The 19,344-nt window shown below is 43.0% G+C and overlaps 1 protein-coding gene across 1 annotated transcript in view; it reads left to right on the forward strand.

Moving 5' to 3' along the window:
• The window catches only part of pjvk (pejvakin), a 29,767-nt gene extending 18,264 nt beyond the window's left edge, over nucleotides 1-11,503 (forward strand). Inside the window, exons 4-6 of the mRNA XM_085986067.1 lie at nucleotides 4,531-4,648; nucleotides 5,057-5,200; nucleotides 10,686-11,503. Coding sequence (XP_085842193.1) covers nucleotides 4,531-4,648; nucleotides 5,057-5,200; nucleotides 10,686-10,987 — 564 coding nt within the window. The 3' untranslated portion in view covers nucleotides 10,988-11,503. The remainder of the gene's footprint in view (nucleotides 1-4,530; nucleotides 4,649-5,056; nucleotides 5,201-10,685) is intronic.
• Nucleotides 11,504-19,344: the final 7,841 nt, after the last annotated feature.

Genomic DNA, 19,344 nt, shown 5'->3' on the forward strand with positions numbered 1-19,344 from the left:
GAAGTTATTTTCTTATGCTTCTAGCCGACCACTGTCAGTTAAAGGTGTATTCACATGTGGGATTACAATAGGTAAGAGAACTGAGCAGGCGGAGTTCATTGTGGTTAAAGGCCATGGAGAGCCGTTGCTAGGAAGGGAGACAGCCATGAAACTGGGAGTTTTAAAAAATAGGCGCAGATGTCTCAGCTGTGGTAGATGTAAGACAGCTACTAGAACAGCGGTATCCAAAGGTGTTCCAGGGAGTAGGAAGGCTGAACACAAAACAGATCAGTTTGTATATCGACCCACAAGTGAAGCCTGTGGCCCAGCCACTCAGGCGTATACCATTCAACTTAAGGGGGGCAGTAGAGGCCAAAATAAAACAATTGAGGGACATGGACATTATTGAACCTGTAACTGGTCCCACCCCATGGGTAAATCCTGTGGTTATTGTACCAAAAGCGGATAAGGATGTAAGGTTATGCCTAGACATGAGACGAGCAAACCAGGCAATAGTGAGGGAACGATATCCAATCCCCACCATTGATGAGATACTCCAAGGTATGAACGGCTCGATGGTGTTTAGTAAGCTAGACCTGAAATGGGGTTATCACCAGCTAGAACTGACCCCTGAGTCACGAGAAATCACAACGTTTGCAGTACATAACGGAGTATACAGGTACAAGAGGCTGATATTCGGTGTATCTTCAGCTAGTGAGCAATATCAGCATGAGATAGCTAATGCCTTAGCTGGAATAGAGGGTGTTGAAAACATCTCCGACGACATTATCGTGCATGCACATGACCAGGAAACGCACGACAGACGCCTGCACGCTGTCATGACCAGACTAATGGAAAGTGGACTAACACTAAACTCAGAGAAGTGCCAATTCAACATGGACCGATTGATTTTCATGGGAATCCTGTTGTCTGAAAAGGGCATCGGACCAACAGCAGAGAGAGTGCGAGCGGTGGCAGAAGCTCGGGAACCGGAGAATGCTACAGAGGTGAGGAGTTTCTTGGGACTCGTTGGGTACAGTAGCAGATTCATCCTGCAGTTTGCAATGCTATCAGAGCCACTGCGACGCCTGACGAGAAAAGACACACCATTTAAATTTGGATCACAACAAAGACAGTCATTCAGTGCACTCAAGGAAGAGTTGGCCAGAGCCACCACTTTAGCATATTTTGATAAGGACGCACCAACCAAGGTGATAGCAGATGCCAGTCCTGTAGGTTTAGGTGCAGTACTAGTTCAGGACCAACAGGGACAAGAGGTGCCAATATGCTATGTAAGTCGTAGTTTAACAGACTGTGAGAGGAAATACTCTCAAACAGAGAGAGAGGCCTTAGCTCTTCTTTGGGCTTGTGAGAGGCTGCATCCATATGTGTATGGCCGAAAATTTAACTTGGTAACTGACCATAAGCCATTACAAGTGATATACGGCCCACACTCTAAACCCTGTGCCCGTATAGAGAGATGGGTACTTAGATTACAGCCGTATGATTTTAAGGTGATACACATTCCAGGCAAGCAAAACATTGCAGACCCACTGTCACGATTGCTGGGGGAGACAGCAAAACAGGAGAGACATTCTCATGGCTCAGATGAATACGTGAGATTTGTAGCTGTGAGTGCAACACCAAAAGCACTCACTACTAGAGAGGTGGAGGAAGCCTCTGCCACCGACCCAGAGCTGATTGAGGTACGGAAGGCAATCACAAATGGACATTTTGAGAACTGTAAAGCTTATGCAGCAATTGCAAATGAGCTGTGCGTAGTGGGGTACCTAGTTCTTCGGGGAACACGCATCGTGCTACCCACAGTGTTACACGCACGAGCCCTGGTGTTAGCACATGAAGGACACTTGGGAATAGTTGGAACAAAGCAACATCTCAGAACCAAGGTTTGGTGGCCTGGCATGGAAAACACCATAAAGCGTGCCATGGCTGTCAGATAGTAGCCAGACCCGACCCACCTGAACCGTTGAGACCAACACCATTACCGGAGGGCCCCTGGCAGGATGTAGCTATAGACTTACTGGGATCCTTGCCATCCAACCACTCCATTCTTGTGGTAGTTGATTATTATAGTCGCTACTATGAATACGACATCATGACCTCCACAACAACAGAGAAGGTTATTGATAGTTTAGAGTCAATCTTCAGCCGTCATGGTTTGCCAATCACCTGCAAATCTGATAATGGTCCCCAAGTCAGATCTGAATTATTCAAAGAATACTGTGAAAACAACGGGATCAAACACCTGAAAATGACAGCAAAATGGGCCCAGGCTAACGGCGAAGTCGAGCGCCAAAATGCATCGCTGATGAAGAGAATCAGAATTGCTCAGTCAGAAGGACTAGATTGGAAACGTGAACTTAGAAAATATGTGACTGTTCAGGAGCATTGACCATGCCACGACAGGAAAGAGCCCAGCAGAGCTGCTCTTTAAACAGAAAATGAGAGGAAAGCTGCCAGACATCACAGAGTCACGCGCAGACATGGAAGTACGTGACCGGGACGCAGAACAAAAAGGCAAGTCCAAGCTGTACGCAGATGAACAGTGGAGAACACAATACTCAGAGGTGGAAGTTGGCGACACGGTGCTGGTACGGCAGGACAAAGTGGACAAGTTCACCACTCCTTTTAATGCCACACCCCACAAAGTTTTGAGTAAAACAGGGAGTCAAGTAGTAGTAGAGTCTCCAGATGGAGCACGCTACTCGAGAAACACTACGTTTGTGAAGAAATACAGAACCAATGGACCAAAGGAGACACTCCATGAGCAGGAGGAAACACAAGGGACTGAGGACAGTATAGTAGACCCTGACACACATACCACTGTGACACAGGCAATACCCACTGACACCAACATGTCAGACATACCCATTACAGCCAGACCTCAAAGGGTTAAAAGAAAACCCCAAAGACTGTCTGATTATGTCACAACATAAACTGTGCGAGAACTGCATGGGTGATGTTAAATGTTTAAACCTGGGAATTATTTAGTTGTGTGGTAAGACACAAGTTTGTAAAAAGTTTATAAACCAAATAAGTTATGCAGTGTTATTGTAAGCAACTGTTTGTAAACTGCAAGTTTGTTTCCAAGGAAAAGGGGGATGTTGTGTATTGATTGCGAGTTTGACACCAGTCAATACGGTAATGTAATGTGCGAGTTTGACACCAGTAAATACGGTATTGTAATGTGCATTGCATTATGGGAATTACCCAGGAAAACGGCAGTCAGCCATTTTACACAATAAAGAGAACATCGCAGTTAGAAGCCTGTCTGCCTGATTCTTTGCTTTAATGCGTTCATACAACACTGAGATATATAGATATTTGGAATTTGGGGAATCAAGGGATATGGGGAATAACAACAGAAAATGCTGGAAAAACTCAGCAGGCCAGGCAGCATCTGTGGAGAGAGTTAACATTTCAGGTCTGGGACCCTTCATCAGAACTGGAAAAAGCTGGAGATGTAACAGATATTAAGCAGCTGCAGAGACAGGAGGGGAGGAAGGAATTGAAGGAACATACTGTGCTTTTGTAAGAGGCAGGAAAGATAAAATGTTGCAAATGGGAATGGCAAAATCATACAGCATGAAAAAAGAGGGCAGGGGTTATAGTTTGAAATTGTTGAACTCAATGTTGAGGCCAGAAGGCTTTAAAGTGCCTAATCAAAAGATGAGGTGCTATTCCTTGAGCTTACGTTGAGCTACATTGGAACAATGTAATAGGCTGAGGACAGAGAGATCAGAATGGGAGTGAAGCGGTGAATTAAAGTGACAGGCGATCGGAAGCTCAGGGTTACCCTTACGGATTGAACGGAGGTGTTCCGCAAAGCGGTCGCCCAATCTGCGTTTGGTCTCTCCAATGTGGAGTTGAGGCCGAAGATCAGCCATGATCTTATTGAATGGAGGAGCAGGCTCGAGGGGCCGTTTGGTCTACTCCTGCTCCTAATTCTTATGTTCTTTTGTTTAATGCATTGTATTTGTATTATGACTTATTGAGGCCGATTTTCATCTCTAGATGTAAGTCAGTTCTAATTTTGTTTAAGAATTACCTGAACCTTAAATGTAAATAGCACTCAGTTTTTTGATTGAATCTAATTTGGTGTTAGGGGTGCCGTCTTTTGTGGAGTCTACTGGAATTCCTGGAATACTCTGTGAATGACGAGCTTTACTGTCGATCATAAAAGAATATACCCTTGTTTGTATATACCTCCAAAAAGTTGTTTGTAATTTGAGTCATTATTGCTCAGAATTGCATGGAAAAAATAGTGCAAAATAAATGTATTCATTCTTTTGTTAATCAGTCATCATAAAATCTTAGCATTTTCTACAGCTTAACGTAACGTTGTCACAAAGTTCAAGGTGCTTTAAAATGAATTGAGTTGCACCATGTGATAATTTACACAGTGCCAACTTTAGTTTTCAGTCTTGTAAAAAGAAAATTCAGATATTTCAGTGTAAATGTTTGTTAGATTTTATTTAATATTGGCCTGCAAAAGTAGAAGACTAGTTCTGTTTATGGTGCCCACTCTAGTTTCAGATCGATGATGGACGAAGTCATAAAGGATGTGACAAAGCCATTGTTATCCCAGCTCACACAACAATTGCATTTAGTGTATTTGAACTCTATATCCATTTGGATGGGCACTTTGGTAAGTAACGCGTTGCCTATATTGCCTTAAAGCTGTTTTTAGTTAATGGTAAAGAATTCTTCAATGCAATTATAGATCATTTCTGTAGTCACTAATTATTATCTTTTATTTATTTGGTTTAAAGACTAAGTGCTGATACTTGCACCCATAAGGTATCAATCAAGAACAATCATTTTAAGAACTTAAAAAAAAATTCCTTTCCTACTCAAAGTGGCCAAAATGTGTTGCGTCCTTTTTGAAATCAGATATTCTCAAAAGGTGGGTGAAAAAATTGGCAGTTGCAGTCTATGAAGACTGATCAGTAGTAAGATAATTGCATTTATAGCTAAACAAGATGAAGCAGGACACTTAACTAAAAAAAATTGCTGCATAATTGTTTAAATCTGCCTTTGTGTAATTTACTTATAGAACTCTGTGTTACATCTGAATCAGAAGGTGGGTTTGAGAAAGAACAAATAACAGAGCAATTGGGTGGTTTAATGAGCCGATTCTCAGTGTGGAAACTGCGGCGATGTCTGTCTGATTTCTTTTATGGCAGTCCATTCAGAACAGGTAAGTTTTTCCTCAAATACTACAGAGTAATTGTAGTGTATTACAACAACTTTAAAGTACAACACAGATTTTTAAAATAAAAATCAAATGATCACATAGAAGTCCCATATATTTCTATACCTATTGATGTAGAACATGCATGACATCTTGCTCATGAAGTAAAACATCATGTACTTATATATTCTGTATATATGATGAAAAGTTGTGGGACTTGATTTATAATTTACAAGTGGGCTGACTTGATGATCTACAAGCAACAAAGTCATTAGGAAGTTACGAGTATCATGGGACATAAGTTGTATCTTGCAGATTTTCACCATGTAGTTTGTTAATTGGTTATAATATGAATTATGAATAATGAGTATAAATGAGCCTTTATTATGATGTGGTTGCACTGATGTAATTTCCCTACAATGCTCTTCTGATTCAGTTGGTGATGTCATTGTGAGTGAATGTCATGGAGCAATAGAGGACAACAAATGTAAAAAGCAATGTGGAGGGAGAGGGTCCAATTATGTTCACAGCATGCCTCACCATAAATATTTTGGGGTGCATTTACACTCCAGCTGTAGCGTTAGCACAAAGCCATTTGGCTTTTCACAACGCTGCAATTACAGTGTAACTTTAGCCTGAAGCTAATCTAACCTAACACTAGAAGGAAGCTGAGTGAGACTCCTTAGAGGAGGTCATCACCCTTCATCTTGCTTTGGAATCAGTTCAGGCCTTAGCACCTTATTTAACTAAACTCCAAGTTTAGCATCAGTATGAAGCATTTTCCACTTTGCACTGAAGCTAAGCTTGTGGGGTACAAATGTGCTCTTGGGTAGAATCTCGCACTCTGGTTATTTGTTCAGTAACCATAATTTTGAATAATTACTAGTACTTAGCCTTAATGCATGGAGACACAGGTTTTTAATAAGCCAAGATGTGCTGGAAAACTGATTTTGTACAATTTTCCATCTTTTTAATGGAATATATTGCTTGTACTTACAAATCCCCTGCAATGAAAAACTGTAGCAGCAGCTGTGGGTGTGAGGCAACTGTTAATTGGGGGTTTTCCCACAATTATGGTACTAAAGAGTTCTACTTTATTAGCTTTCAACTGAAAAATGATTCATGCCTATAAAATCCTTGAGATGATATCACAGTTGATGTAAATGTACATTTGCCATGTTCACATTTACCAAAAGGATTAATTCACAGTCTCTGAATCTTCAAATGTACCTTTAACCATCTAGACACTTATGTTTCTGGCCTCTCCAGTCTGGCCTCTCCAGTCTGACCAACAACATAGAAAATAGATAATTGCTTTGGCCAATAGTTGTTATATGACTAAGGAAAATGCAACGGTAAACATGGGTCCCTTACAGGCAGAGGCAGGAGAAATTATAATGGGGAATAAGGAAATGGGGGAGACATTGGGCCAGATTTTCCGACCCCCACGGGTGCGTACGAGCTGTGTACGCACCCGTAAGGACCTCGCAAGTGCCAGTTTCAGGCATGTGAAGCGCATGTGCTAAAACATGGCACTTCCGATCTGTCAACAGATCCTCCGCCTGCCTGGGAGACGAGCCTCTACGGGTAGAGAGTTCCACTTTCTGCACAACCTCTGCCCGCTGAAAACCTTTAAAAATCTTACGCCTGGTAAAAGCAGTCATAAGGCCTGCTTTTTCCAGCATAAGCGTTTAAAAAAAAAAAATTTAATAATAATTTTTCACTCATTTATAATTTAAAAATACTTTTAAAAAAGGTAAGTTTATTTTTAGCCCCGTAAAAAACATTAATTATTTTTTGCTTAAAATATTTAATTTAATGTAATTTTAACTCATTTGAAATAAGTGATACAAAAAAAATGTACTGTTAACTGTTTTTTAAGTGATCCCCATTCATACTTTTGACAGTGTGTAGAGACCTGTCAAAAGTGTGAATGGGGATTCCCTTCTTTGATTGGTTCTCCATGGCCCACGTGATCCCAGGGACGCTTGCAAACCGCATGCGCCCCTGGGATACCTGGACCTCTGCGCATTTCGTAAAGCAGAGGCCCAGGATCGGAAGTCTCGGGACCTACGAAGCCAGCAGGTAAGTAGATTTTTCCGATCGGAGGCATCCGCATGCAGGAAGCCTCCGATCGGAAATTCAGGACCATTAAATGAATGCTTTTATCTGTCTTCATGGTAGAAGACACAAAAAATATTCTGGAAATAGTGGGGAACCAAGGGTCTAGTGAGAATGAGGAACTTAAAGAAATTAGTATTAGTAAAGAAATAGTACTGGAGAAATTAATGGGACTAAAAGCCAACAAATCCCCTGGACCTGATGGCCTACATCCTAGGGTTTTAAAAGAGGTGGCTGTTATAAACCTCATCATCATGAAGAAATGACTCATGAAATAACACTGGACGGCCAGCTGGTGGCGCCGTCCAAGGAGTATAAATACTCGGGCGTGGGCCCAGCTTGCCCAGGGACATTTTGTAAGACAGGAACTAGTGAAGTACAACTAGACCTCCATGTTTTGAAACAAGTTGATTAAAGCCTTGCTTTATACTCGAACCAAGTGCGTAGTGAGTTTTATTACATCAGTGGCTACAGGGATAATGGATGCATTGGTTTTAATCTTAACATAACCCCACTATTCACGAAAGGAGGGAGAGAAATATAGTCCAGTTAGCCTGACATCAGTAGTAGGGAAAATGCTAGACGCTATTATTAGGGACATGGTAACAGGGCACTTAGAACATCATAATATGATTGCGCAGAGTCAGCATGGATTTATGAAAGGAAAATCGTGTTTGACAAACCTGTTCGAGTTTTTTGAGGTTGTAACCAGCAGGGTAGATAAGAGGGAACCAATGGATGTAGTGTATTTGGATTTTGAAAAAGCATTCAATAAGGTGCCACTCAAGAGGTTATTACACAAAAGTAGGGCTCATGGGATTGGGGGTAATATATTAGCATGGATTGAGGATTGGTTAACAGACAGAAAAAAGAGAGTAGGAATAAACGGGTCATTTATGGGTTGGCAGACTATAACTAGTGGGGTACCACAAGGATCAGTGCTTGGCCCTCAGCTATTTACAATCTATATCAATGACTTAGATGAGTATAATGTATCCAAGTTTGCTGACGATACAAAGCTAGGTGGGAAAGCAAGCAGTGAGGAGGAAACAAAGAGGTTGCAAAGGGGTATAGGCAGGTTAAGTGAGTGGACAAAAATGTGGCAGATGGAATATAATGTGGAGAAATATGAAGTTATCCACTTTGGTAGGAAAAAAAGAAAAGCAGAATATTTTTTAAAAGGTGAGAGACTGTGAAATGTTGGTGTTCAGAGGGACCTGGGTGTCCTTGTACAAGAATCACAGAAAATTAACATGCAAGTACAGCAAGCAAATAGGAAAGCAAATGGTATTTTAGCCTTTATTACAAAGGGATTGGAGTATAAGAGTAAAGAAGTCTTGCTGCAATTGTATAGGGCCCTGGTGAGATCACACCTGGAGTACTGTGTACAGTTTTGGTCTCCTTACCTATGGAAGGATATACTTGCCTTCGAGGGAGTGCAACAAAGGTCCAGGATGAGGGAATTGTCCAAGAGGAGTAAAATAGGCCTATATTCCCTAGAGTTAAAAAGAATCAGAGGTGATCTCATTGAAACATATAAAATTCTTAAGGGGCTTGAGAGGGTAGATGCTGGGAGGATGCCTCGTCCGGCTATGGTCACTCAGTCATTGAGTATATTCAAGGCAGAGATCGATAGATTTTTGAATACTAAGGGAATTAAAGGATATGGGGATAGTGTGGAAAGGTGAAGCTGAGGTAGAAGATCAACCAGGATCTTATTGAATGGCGGAGCAGGCTCAAGGGGCCGAATGGCCTACTCCTGCTCCTATTTCGAATGTTCTTATGTATACATGCAAAACTCAATGCACTGTTTTCATGTGGCTAATTATAGCTTTGCTTAAATCCTTTCTGAATTTGCCATTTAGAGAAAGGATGACAAATTATACTTTTATTCATCATAAATTCATCATCATAAGTATTTGATCTTTGCATGTGAATTAATGCAACTAAAATGTTAACATTGTCCTAAGGAATATTGGGAGTGAAAAAGACCTTGTTGCGCCTGTTTTTCAGGCAGAATATGGGGTACAGAGGTCCAAATTACCTCCATGCCCAAACAGTGTCGGAAACGCATCTGACACCATATTAGTTTGGACGCTGTAGAGGCATCACTAGCATGTGTCTAAAACAGCCACTAGGTTCCATGAACATGTTTATAAGGGGCCCAATGCCTGTTATCGGACCCAATCTGGAAAATTTGTTTGCCCTGAATGGAACATGTGGCCTAGCCAGCAGTCCTTAAAGGGACCATTGGAGACCTTCAACAAAAAGGTAAATTTAAAGAAATACTTACCTTAATGCAGAGCAAGCAGGAGCAGGCGTGCTCTTCTCGCAGGCTGTTGCTCGCCCCTGCTCATCCCCCAACCCGATTTCCTTTCGCACACAACCACCCGCACCCAAGCCAGGACCTACAAGTGGGCTGCTGCCGGCCTTGCAGTGGCTTGACATTCATCCTCGCTTTGTCGGCGAGCTGCCTGGGGACACACAATAGTTATCTGCAGCTTTCCCACATTACAACAGTGACTCCACTTCAAAGGTACTTCACTGGCTGTAAAGCGCTTTGAGACGTCCGGTGGTCATGAAAGGCGCTATAGAAATGCAAGTCTTTCTTTTTCTTTCTCTTATTAAATGTTTTGTGAGCCAATTTCTATCCCATTGTTCCTTAGAATTTAAATCAAACTTCTGTTGAGATCAGGTTATTTTGATATAAATACATCATTGATGTTAAGTATTCCAGCTTACACTGAATATTTTAGTTGATTTTAAATATACATAAGTGTGTGATTTTGCATGTGAGCTGCAGCAGATTTCATTTTTGCCACCTGTAACAGGAAGCCTGCTAACACCTACCAATGGCATTTTCATCTACTGTATTAGGAGCACAAGTTTTAATATATGCTTACCGGGTAGACTTAACTTGCTACAACATTTTTCTTGATAGTGTTTTTCTTTTTGTATATTTTCTTCTCTGCAATAATGAGAGCATTAGCCATCATCATGGCTGGAGACCTATCCCACCAAAGATAGCGAGAGGTGCCTAGACAGCAGGAAGCAGCTGTGTTGGTGCGGACAAGACCAACTGTTATTTGCTTCATTCCCCCCTCTGAGTACAACCAGCACATGGTGTGGAAAATCTATTTGCTGATCAGTATAAATTGCTGGCACAAACCTCTCCTTCCTCTCCACAACCTGAAGGCAGTTCATTACTAGAAAATATTGGAAGTGGAACACTAGTTTGCAATACTGTTTTATTGTTACCAGTTGATGTTCCCAGTACTATCAGAAGTAAAATTTAGCCACAGGATTCTTGTAAGAAATTTATGTTTTCAGTAAGTGTAAACTTTGTTATCTGTTACATATATTTGAACAGATGAAAAGGTGCTGGATGATGTCAGAAACTCGGATCTTTATTTGGAGGATTTGGTCGCTGACTATTATGAAAAGGCTACCAGCATGACTGACATTTCCACGAATTACCTCAGAGACAATGCACACACACGGGTCAATCTCCTCAACCATAATATCTCCAAAGGACCCTGTGTTCTTTGTGGCATGGGAAGTTCCCGAAGAGAGACAGTATATGGATGCCTTGAGTGTTCATTCAATGGACAGAAATATGTGAGACTGCATGTGGTGCCGTGCTTTGATCTGTGGCACAAAAGAGTAAAATGAACTACATTTTGGGATGAATTAGAGCTCTAGATGTGATATCACATCTGTAAGACTACATTAGTATTTATGTAGTAAATATTTTAGAATTTGTTTTTAGCAGCAAGTCAATTTGAGTTTGTGTAAGAATATTCTCTTTACATTGCAAAATTATAGTTTTAAAATTGTAAATAGTGAAATGTTGTAAAGGACAAATTATCGGCTTTATCTGTCAGTGAGAGAACATTGCTGCAAAACTATGTCACTATTTTAGCTTGAATCTCTGGCAATTTAACGAGCGGCAATACAAGTCCTAGAATAGATTTTGCATAATGTACTTTTTGGAGGTTCTTCTGTTTGGTTTCCAGTTTTTTGTATCATGATTGAAAGTTCTGCTTTCCTGAGTTGTAGGGACTATGAAATGCAAGCAATTCCCCCTTCCTGTTTTGCTTAGGCTTGGTTGAGTGCAATGAGTATGAACAGCTGACCTAAATCTTGTTTAAAGGGTTAATAATTCATTAAAGTATCAAATTGCAAATACATGAAGGTTTCCTGAGTCAAAGTGTTATGTATCTAACAATTGGTGTATAAAATGGAGTTCTCAATTTCATTAAGTCTAAGTGTATGTTTAGTTGTGCTAATTTGTAATGTTGCTGCAGAATATAATATTTGCCGGAAATGAATTGTACCATAGATTGATGAGATGCCTTCAATTCTTTGCTGTAAGTTCCACAAATAATTACTTGCTTCATGACTGGGATTGTTTTTCAGAATGGGTTTGAAATAACCAATAGTGCTTGGTGTGTTGCATGCCTGATTATATTTGGTAAGTTGAACAGGGATACAACAAATATACGCTTTATAAATTCCTCTGTGCTGCATTACATTGGTGATCATTTTTAATTTAAAATGATTAAGTAGAGTTTGGAATTTACACAAGCACCTAATTCCTCAGGTGTGCTTTAGCCAGAAATCAGATGTTTGGAAGTATTCTCCAATATTTAGTATTTTAGCAAAACCAGTTCAGGTTGCTGAAAAAATGCTGAATATTGCTAAAATATTGCTGAATATTGATACATTCCTGTTATCAAAAATCAGTGTTTTCGCAGTGGAGCTGTAAAGAAATCTTAATAGTTAGGTTAAAAATGCATGGAGGATAATTCTACAACAGTTTAACGCCATACGTCAAGTTTGGTTAGTTGAGAGCTAGAAGTATGCTGCTGCAGTTAGTGAAAAAGGAAGCACAAGATATTTTCATTTTAGAGGTGACGAGTAATCAAAAACATCCCAATGGTTCTCCCTGCCTCAGGTTGCCCCAGGGAGTCTGCAATAACAATCGACAGATGAACTGGCGAGAAACATTATGGTCCACCAAAGAAGAAAGTCCACCATAGGCAGCAAGCAAAGATAAAATAACTGGCACAAGATGGAACCACTTGCTAAAAAGGAGATTATTCCTGGGAATGGAGTACTGCACTGTCAGTTAACAAAAGGGGCTTAGGGCTTATTTCGCAGTTGGCAGTAATGATCACCTGCATAACCATAGACTTACAACTTTCTGAAAGATGTCCCTACATTATAGGTGTTGTGTCGGTACCTTTCTACCTAGACACAATTTAGGACTCAGAACTCAGAGATTCAAACATGAAGTGCTTTATTGGAAGGAAAGGAAGTTCTGGAAAGTTCCGAACAAAGAGAGCTAAACTTAACAGAGAACACCCAACCATTTATCTCCTGTGACAGCGCCACCACAGGTGGGAGGAGAACACACAATAGAACACACAATACATAACATTTCTTCCCCTCTTAAATGGAAGGTCCACATTATTCCTCAACAGGTAAGTTACTTTCAATGCACTCAACGAACCTAGGGTAGAGGTAGACTGCCTCAAACCCTGACTTTACCCTGGGGTTTATTCTGCCCCAGTCTTGTGGGTAAGTCACTAAGCCTACAGATCCAAGCGTCTTGGAGGCCGCCGCTCTCTGACAGGATACCGGCGGTCATCGCTGGCTTCCACAGCAGTAGGCATTGACACAGGCCTGGATGGAGAAGGTGCCTGTGTCAGTCGAAAGTCAGGAGTTTGCACAGGTGGAACAGTCTCTTTGACTTCCTGTGTTGGAGAAGAGCACTGTGGCAAAGGATGCTGGTTTGCGGTATCATCCGGAAACAGTTCAGGCGAACCAGCCGTTAGAGCCTCTGTGGCTGTCTCTGCTCCTAGCAACAGTTGATCTGTGTGTCTTCTCCAGACGACATCCTCAGCAGTCTCAACCGTGTAAGACACAGGGCCCGTCTGCGCGATCACCGTAGCAGGAACCCATTTCGGTCCAGTGTTGTAATTTCAAGCTAGGACGTGCTCTCCAGGGTGAAACTGTCTCTCCTTGGCTCTTTTCTCTCTCTTTTCAACTTGAGCTTGTTGTTGACAATGGACAACCTGTTCTGCCCTTGGAGGTTTGAGTAAGTCAAAACTTGTCCGCAACTGCCTCTTCATCATGAGCGAAGCGGGGGAAGTTTTGGTTGTGGCATGCGGCTCGTTCCTGTAGGACAACAGGAAGCTGTTCAGACGTTGGTGGATTGAGCCCTGACCTTGCGATGCCTTCAAGGCGTGCTTCAAAGTTTGCACAAACCTTTCTGCCTGGCCGTTAGTAGAGGGATGATAGGGCGCAGACCTGATGTGTTGGACACCATTCACATGCAGGAAGGTTGCAAACTCCTGTGATACAAATTGTGGACCGTTGTCACTTACGAGTTGTTCCGGTGAGCCATAACGGCTGAACATCTCACCAAGTTTCTCAATTGTTTTCTCTGCCGTGGTAGACCTCATCACAGCGACCTCCGGCCACTTGCTACGAGCGTCCACAACCACCATAAACATCTTCTCTTCGAAAGAACCGGCGAAGTCCACATGTACTCACTGCCACACTTCTGCAGGCCAATCCCAGGGGTGTAGGGTTGCCAGCTGTGGAACATTCCGGACCCTTTGACATGGGGAACATGTTTTGGCTTTCTCCTCAATATTGCCATCGAGACCTGGCCACCAGAAGTAGCTTCTTGCCATTTCCTTCATCCGAACCATCCCACTGTGGCCCGTATGACGTTGTTGCAGTATAGGTTCCCTCAGAGGTGGCGGAATGATGACACGGCGTCCCCAAAGAAGACAACCTGCCTGGACGGAGAGCTCATTTCTTTTTGAAACGTAAGGTTTCAAACTAGGAGAATCTCCTATAGCTCTCCCTCGAATGACATCGTCCATTACCTCAGACAGGACTGGATCGTTGCAGGTGTACCTTCGCACCTGAACTGCAGTGACAGGTGCTCCCTCCACTTGTCTAAAGTAGAAGATGTCTATCTGACGAGGCTCTGGGGGAGTAACAGGCAAGGGTAGCCTCGAGAGACCATCTGCGTTGCCGTGCAAGTCTGATTTGCGATATTTGATGTCGTATGTGTGTCCTGACAACAGTAAAGCCCACCTTTGCATCCTGCTTGCAGCGAGAGACGGAATTCCGGTGTGGGGCCCGAAGATGGAAGTCAATGGACGATGGTCCGTCAGGAGTGTGAACCTTCTCCCAAACAGGTACTGATGAAATTTTCGAATTCCAAAAACGATTCCCAAGGCCTCGCGCTCGATCTGCGCATAGTTACTCTCGGCCTTGTTCAAGGTGCGTGATGTGAAGGCGATAGGTTTCTCTTCACCCGAAGGCATGATGTGGGATATGACTGCTCCCACACCATATGGTGATGCATCACATGCTAGCTGCACAGGTAGCTTTGGGTCGAAGTGTGTCAGGACCTCCGATTTCAGCAATGCTTTCTTTGCTTGGGCGAAAGCTTCGTTGCACAGTTCAGTCCATTTCCATGTTTTGCCTTGACATAGCAACTGATGTAACGGCTTCAGCAATGTTGCCAAGTCTGGAATAAACTTCCCATAGTAGTTAAGTAAAATAGATAAGGGGGAACCAGTGGATGTGGTGTATTTGGACTTTCAGAAGGCTTTCGATAAGGTCCCGCATAAGAGATTAGCGTGCAAAATTAAGGCACATGGGATTGGGGGCAAGGTATTGACTTGGATAGAGAACTGGTTGACGGACAGAAAGCAAAGAGTTGGAATAAACGGGTCGTTTTCCGAGTGGCAGGCAGTGACTAGTGGGGTACCGCAAGGATCGGTCCTAGGACCCCAGCTGTTCACAATATATATTAATGATCTGGACGAGGGAATTGGATGTAATATCTCCAAATTTGCAGACGACACAAAGCTGGGGGGGAGGGTATGCTGTGAGGAGGATGTCGTGAAACTCCAGCACGATTTGGACAGGTTGGGTAATTGGGCAGAAACATGGCAAATGCACTATAATGTGGATAAATGTGAGGTTATCCACTTTGGTGGCAAAAACAGGAAGGCAGATTATTATTTGAATGGTAATAGATTGGGAGAAGGGGAAGTGGAAAGAGACCTGGGTGTTCTTGTACACCAGTCGCTGAAGGTAAGCATGCAGGTGCAGCAGGCGGTTAAGAAGGCAAATGGTATGTTGGCCTTCGTAGCAAGAGGGTTCGAGTACAAGAACAAGGATGTCTTGCTGCAGTTGTACAAGGCCTTGGTGAGACCACACCTTGAGTATTGTGTGCAGTTTTGGTCGCCTTACCTGAGGAAGGACGTTCTTGCCATGGAAGGAGTGCAGCGAAGATTCACCAGGCTGATACCTGGGATGGCAGGAATGACGTATGAGGAGAGATTGTGTCGATTGGGCTTATACTCACTGGAGTTTAGAAGATTGAGAGGGGATCTCATCGAAACCTATAAAATTCTGTCAGGCCTGGACAGACTAGATGCAGGAAGGATGTTTCTGATGGCCGGGGAGTCCAGAACCAGGGGTCATAGTCTAAGGATAAGGGGTAAGCCATTTAGGACTGAAATGAGGAGGAATTTCTTCACCCAGAGAGTGGTGAACCTGTGGAATTCTCTGCCACAGAGGGCGGTGGAGGCCAGTTCATTAAGTATATTCAAGAAAGAGTTGGATATATTTCTTAAGGCTAAAGGGATCAAGGGATATGGGGAGAAGGCAGGGACCGGGTACTGAATTTGGATGATCAGCCATGATCTCATTGAATGGCGGAGCAGGCTCGAAGGGCCGAATGGCCTACTCCTGCTCCTATCTTCTATGTATCTATGTATCTAAGTAGCCCCAGAAATGAACGTAACTGGCTCACATTCTGGGGTGCTGGGGCCTCCACGATCGCCTTGACCTTTGACGGCGCCTTATGCAGGCCAGTAGCGTCAATCACATGCCCCAGGTACTCAACTGAAGACTGAAAGAATTCACATTTGTCTTTACGAACTCTGAGTCCGTACTCTTTCAGTCGTTGTAGTGTCGCATCCAAGTTCAGAAGATGATCCTCCTCATTTGTCCCAGTGACAAGGATGTCGTCCAGGTAGCACTGGACTCCTGGCAGTCCACTCAAAATCTGATCCATTGCCCTTTGGAATAGAGCAGGGGCCGACGTAATTCCAAACGGAAGGCGGCAGTACCTGTATAGCCCCTTGTGTGTCACAATTGTCAGCAGCTCCTTTGATTTGTCATCGACATGCATTTGTAGATAAGCCTGGCATAAGTCTATTTTGCTGAACTTTTGCCCTCCGGCCAGCCCGTAAAAAGATCATCAATGAGGGGAAGAGGGTACTGTTCCGCAGACAGTACCGGGTTAATAGTCACTTTAAAATCCCCGCAGATTCGAACAGATCCATCCTTTTTCAGGACAGGAACAATGGGTGTGGCCCATTTGCTCACGCTCACAGGCTCCAGGACTCCATTCTCGACTAAGGCCTCCAAGTTAGCCTCAACTTTTGGCCTAATTGCATAGGGTACAGGTCGGGCTTTGTGAAACTTCGGCTTGCTGTCAGGTTTAATGTCCAGTCTCACGCTAATCTTTTTCATGCTCCCAAGTTCCCCATTGAAGAGTTCTGCATGTTTGTTTAACACTGCAGTCAGACCTGACTCCCCTTTTGACATCATGCGGACTGCAGGCCAGTCCAGCGTGATTTTCTCTAGCCACGCACGTCCCAGTAGCGATGGGTAATTTCCCTTTACCACATATAGTGGCAGTTTTGCAGTCTGTCCGTTCAATTTAACTGTCACCTCAATGACGCCTCTCATGGCCACAGGTTCGCCGGTATACGTCTTTAGCACAATGTTTGTTGGCTGAAGGGTAAGATGCTTTCGCATTTTGTTGTAGACAGTGTCTGAAACAAGGGACACAGCCGCGCCTGTGTCCACCTCCATCCGCACTGATTGTCCCTTCACCAGTGGTGACACCCAGTAGCCATTTAAATCACCTGCAACCATCAGTATGTGCACCTCTTCCTCCTCAGAGGTGTCGCTCCCCTCTGTTTTGCTTGTTCCATCATACTGCACTGAGTGAACACTCTTTTTCCTCTCTTGTCCAAATACAGACATTTTGCTTCCATGCTTCCCAGCTCTGTCTGTTCTTTTTTTACCTCTACAGGCGCGTTCAATGTGACCCTTTTTGTCACAATTTCGGCATTCCAGCTCCGTACACCAGCAGTCATTAGCGTGATGGCCCGTTTTCCCACAACGGTAACATGTGCTGTTCCGCGCACCTTTAGTAGGCTCAGACGACACCTTGTGAACTCTCCCTGTTGAACTCAACTGGTGAGCCTCCTTTTCCGCCATCTCCATGGAGACACTAACTTCAATGGCCTTTTCAAGAGTAAGGTTGTCCTCAGTAAGAAGGCGCTTCTGTGTGGCTGCATTTTGCAGACCACACACAAGTCTGTCTCTAATGGTGTCATTCAGCACCTCCTTGAACTGGCAGTGTTCTGACAACCTTTTTAAAGCAGCAATAAACATCATCACTGATTCCCCCTCCTCATGATCCCGTTTGTGAAATCTAAATCTCTCAGCAATAACCAGAGGTTTTGGTGAAAAATGTGCTCCAAGAATTTCCACTAGTTGCTTATATGTTTTAGTTTCTGGCTTATCTGGTTGCACGAGGCTGCGAAGTAAATTGAATGTCTTCGGCCCGATTACACTCAAAAAGGTAGGCACGACCTTTTCATTTGCCACCGCATTCGCCAATACAAAATAGTCAAAACGTTCTGTATAAGCGCTCCATTGCTCCACATTTTCATCAAAATCACCGATGTTTCCTAATATAGTAGGCATCTCACGTTTCAAATTAAATTTTCTGTTTACTCACTGCACCCGTAACATACGCAGATTCATCCGCTCCTCGTTGCCACTTGTTGTGTCGGTACCTTTCTACCTAGACACAATTTAGGACTCAGAACTCAGAGATTCAAACATGAAGTGCTTTATTGGAAGGAAAGGAAGTTCTGGAAAGTTCCGAACAAAGAGAGCTAAACTTAACAGAGAACACCCAACCATTTATCTCCTGTGACAGCGCCACCACAGGTGGGAGGAGAACACACAATAGAACACACAATACATAACAATAGGGAGCTGATCTGAAAGCCACGTGTGGATAACAGATTACCTGGAGGAATTTCAAAAAGGGTAGAAAGATTATTTCCATAAATTTGTGTTTGACCTACTGTTACTTCAGATTGTCCATGTAAAACCAGATATACGTATGTAAAGACTTTTCCTTTGACAAAAGTAGCAATCACCTGAAGCATGCGATGCAGCATGATTGACAGCTTAAGCGGCTCTGTATGTCAGCATGCACCCGAAATGAACTGGAGGCCAAATCATCACCATTGCTGCAACCTTTTCCTGTATAGGAAGAAGCATTACTTGAGCCTAGCATGGAAATCTAGAACTGCATGCTATTCAACCTGTAACTCCTGATGAGAAAGCTGGTTAAGAAAGGTAACCTTTGGAGAGAACAGAACATTCCTGCTGATTTGGGGAAGGAGCTAATTTCTGCCATGTTATTATCTCTGCATTAGGGAAGGACATCCATGTATGGCAATGCAGTGTGGTACATGTGATATTTATAGGTAAATACCAACACCTCGTGACTTCATTTCTGGCAAAGTGATCATTTGCAGTTGAACAATGTTAAGCCAATATAATGCAATTTCAATTTGCTGCGAGGTGCAGCTATCTGAATGTTAAAGCACTTCCATAGAACCACCGTTCTAAATTATTTAAATCAGCACAGCCTTCACAAACAACATTTGCAAAGAAATTACAAGGTTTTTTTTAATATCCACAAAAAATGATGAATAGCATTCTTTCAATCTCATTAGGTCTATACTTATTGGGGGTGAAATTCAGTAGGTTAGTGCCCCCAGTCAGCGCCCGGCAGTGGCGCTAATGGGGCGCTGAGGCAGTAGCGCGTGGCGGGGTGAACCCCGCGCTGTACGGCAAATTTGCCGGCCCCATAGCGCCGGCGATAACAGTTA

Source organism: Somniosus microcephalus, chromosome 4 (assembly GCF_052327205.1).
Source record: "Somniosus microcephalus isolate GS21.2 chromosome 4, FLI_Smic_1.0, whole genome shotgun sequence".
NCBI lineage: Eukaryota > Metazoa > Chordata > Chondrichthyes > Squaliformes > Somniosidae > Somniosus > Somniosus microcephalus.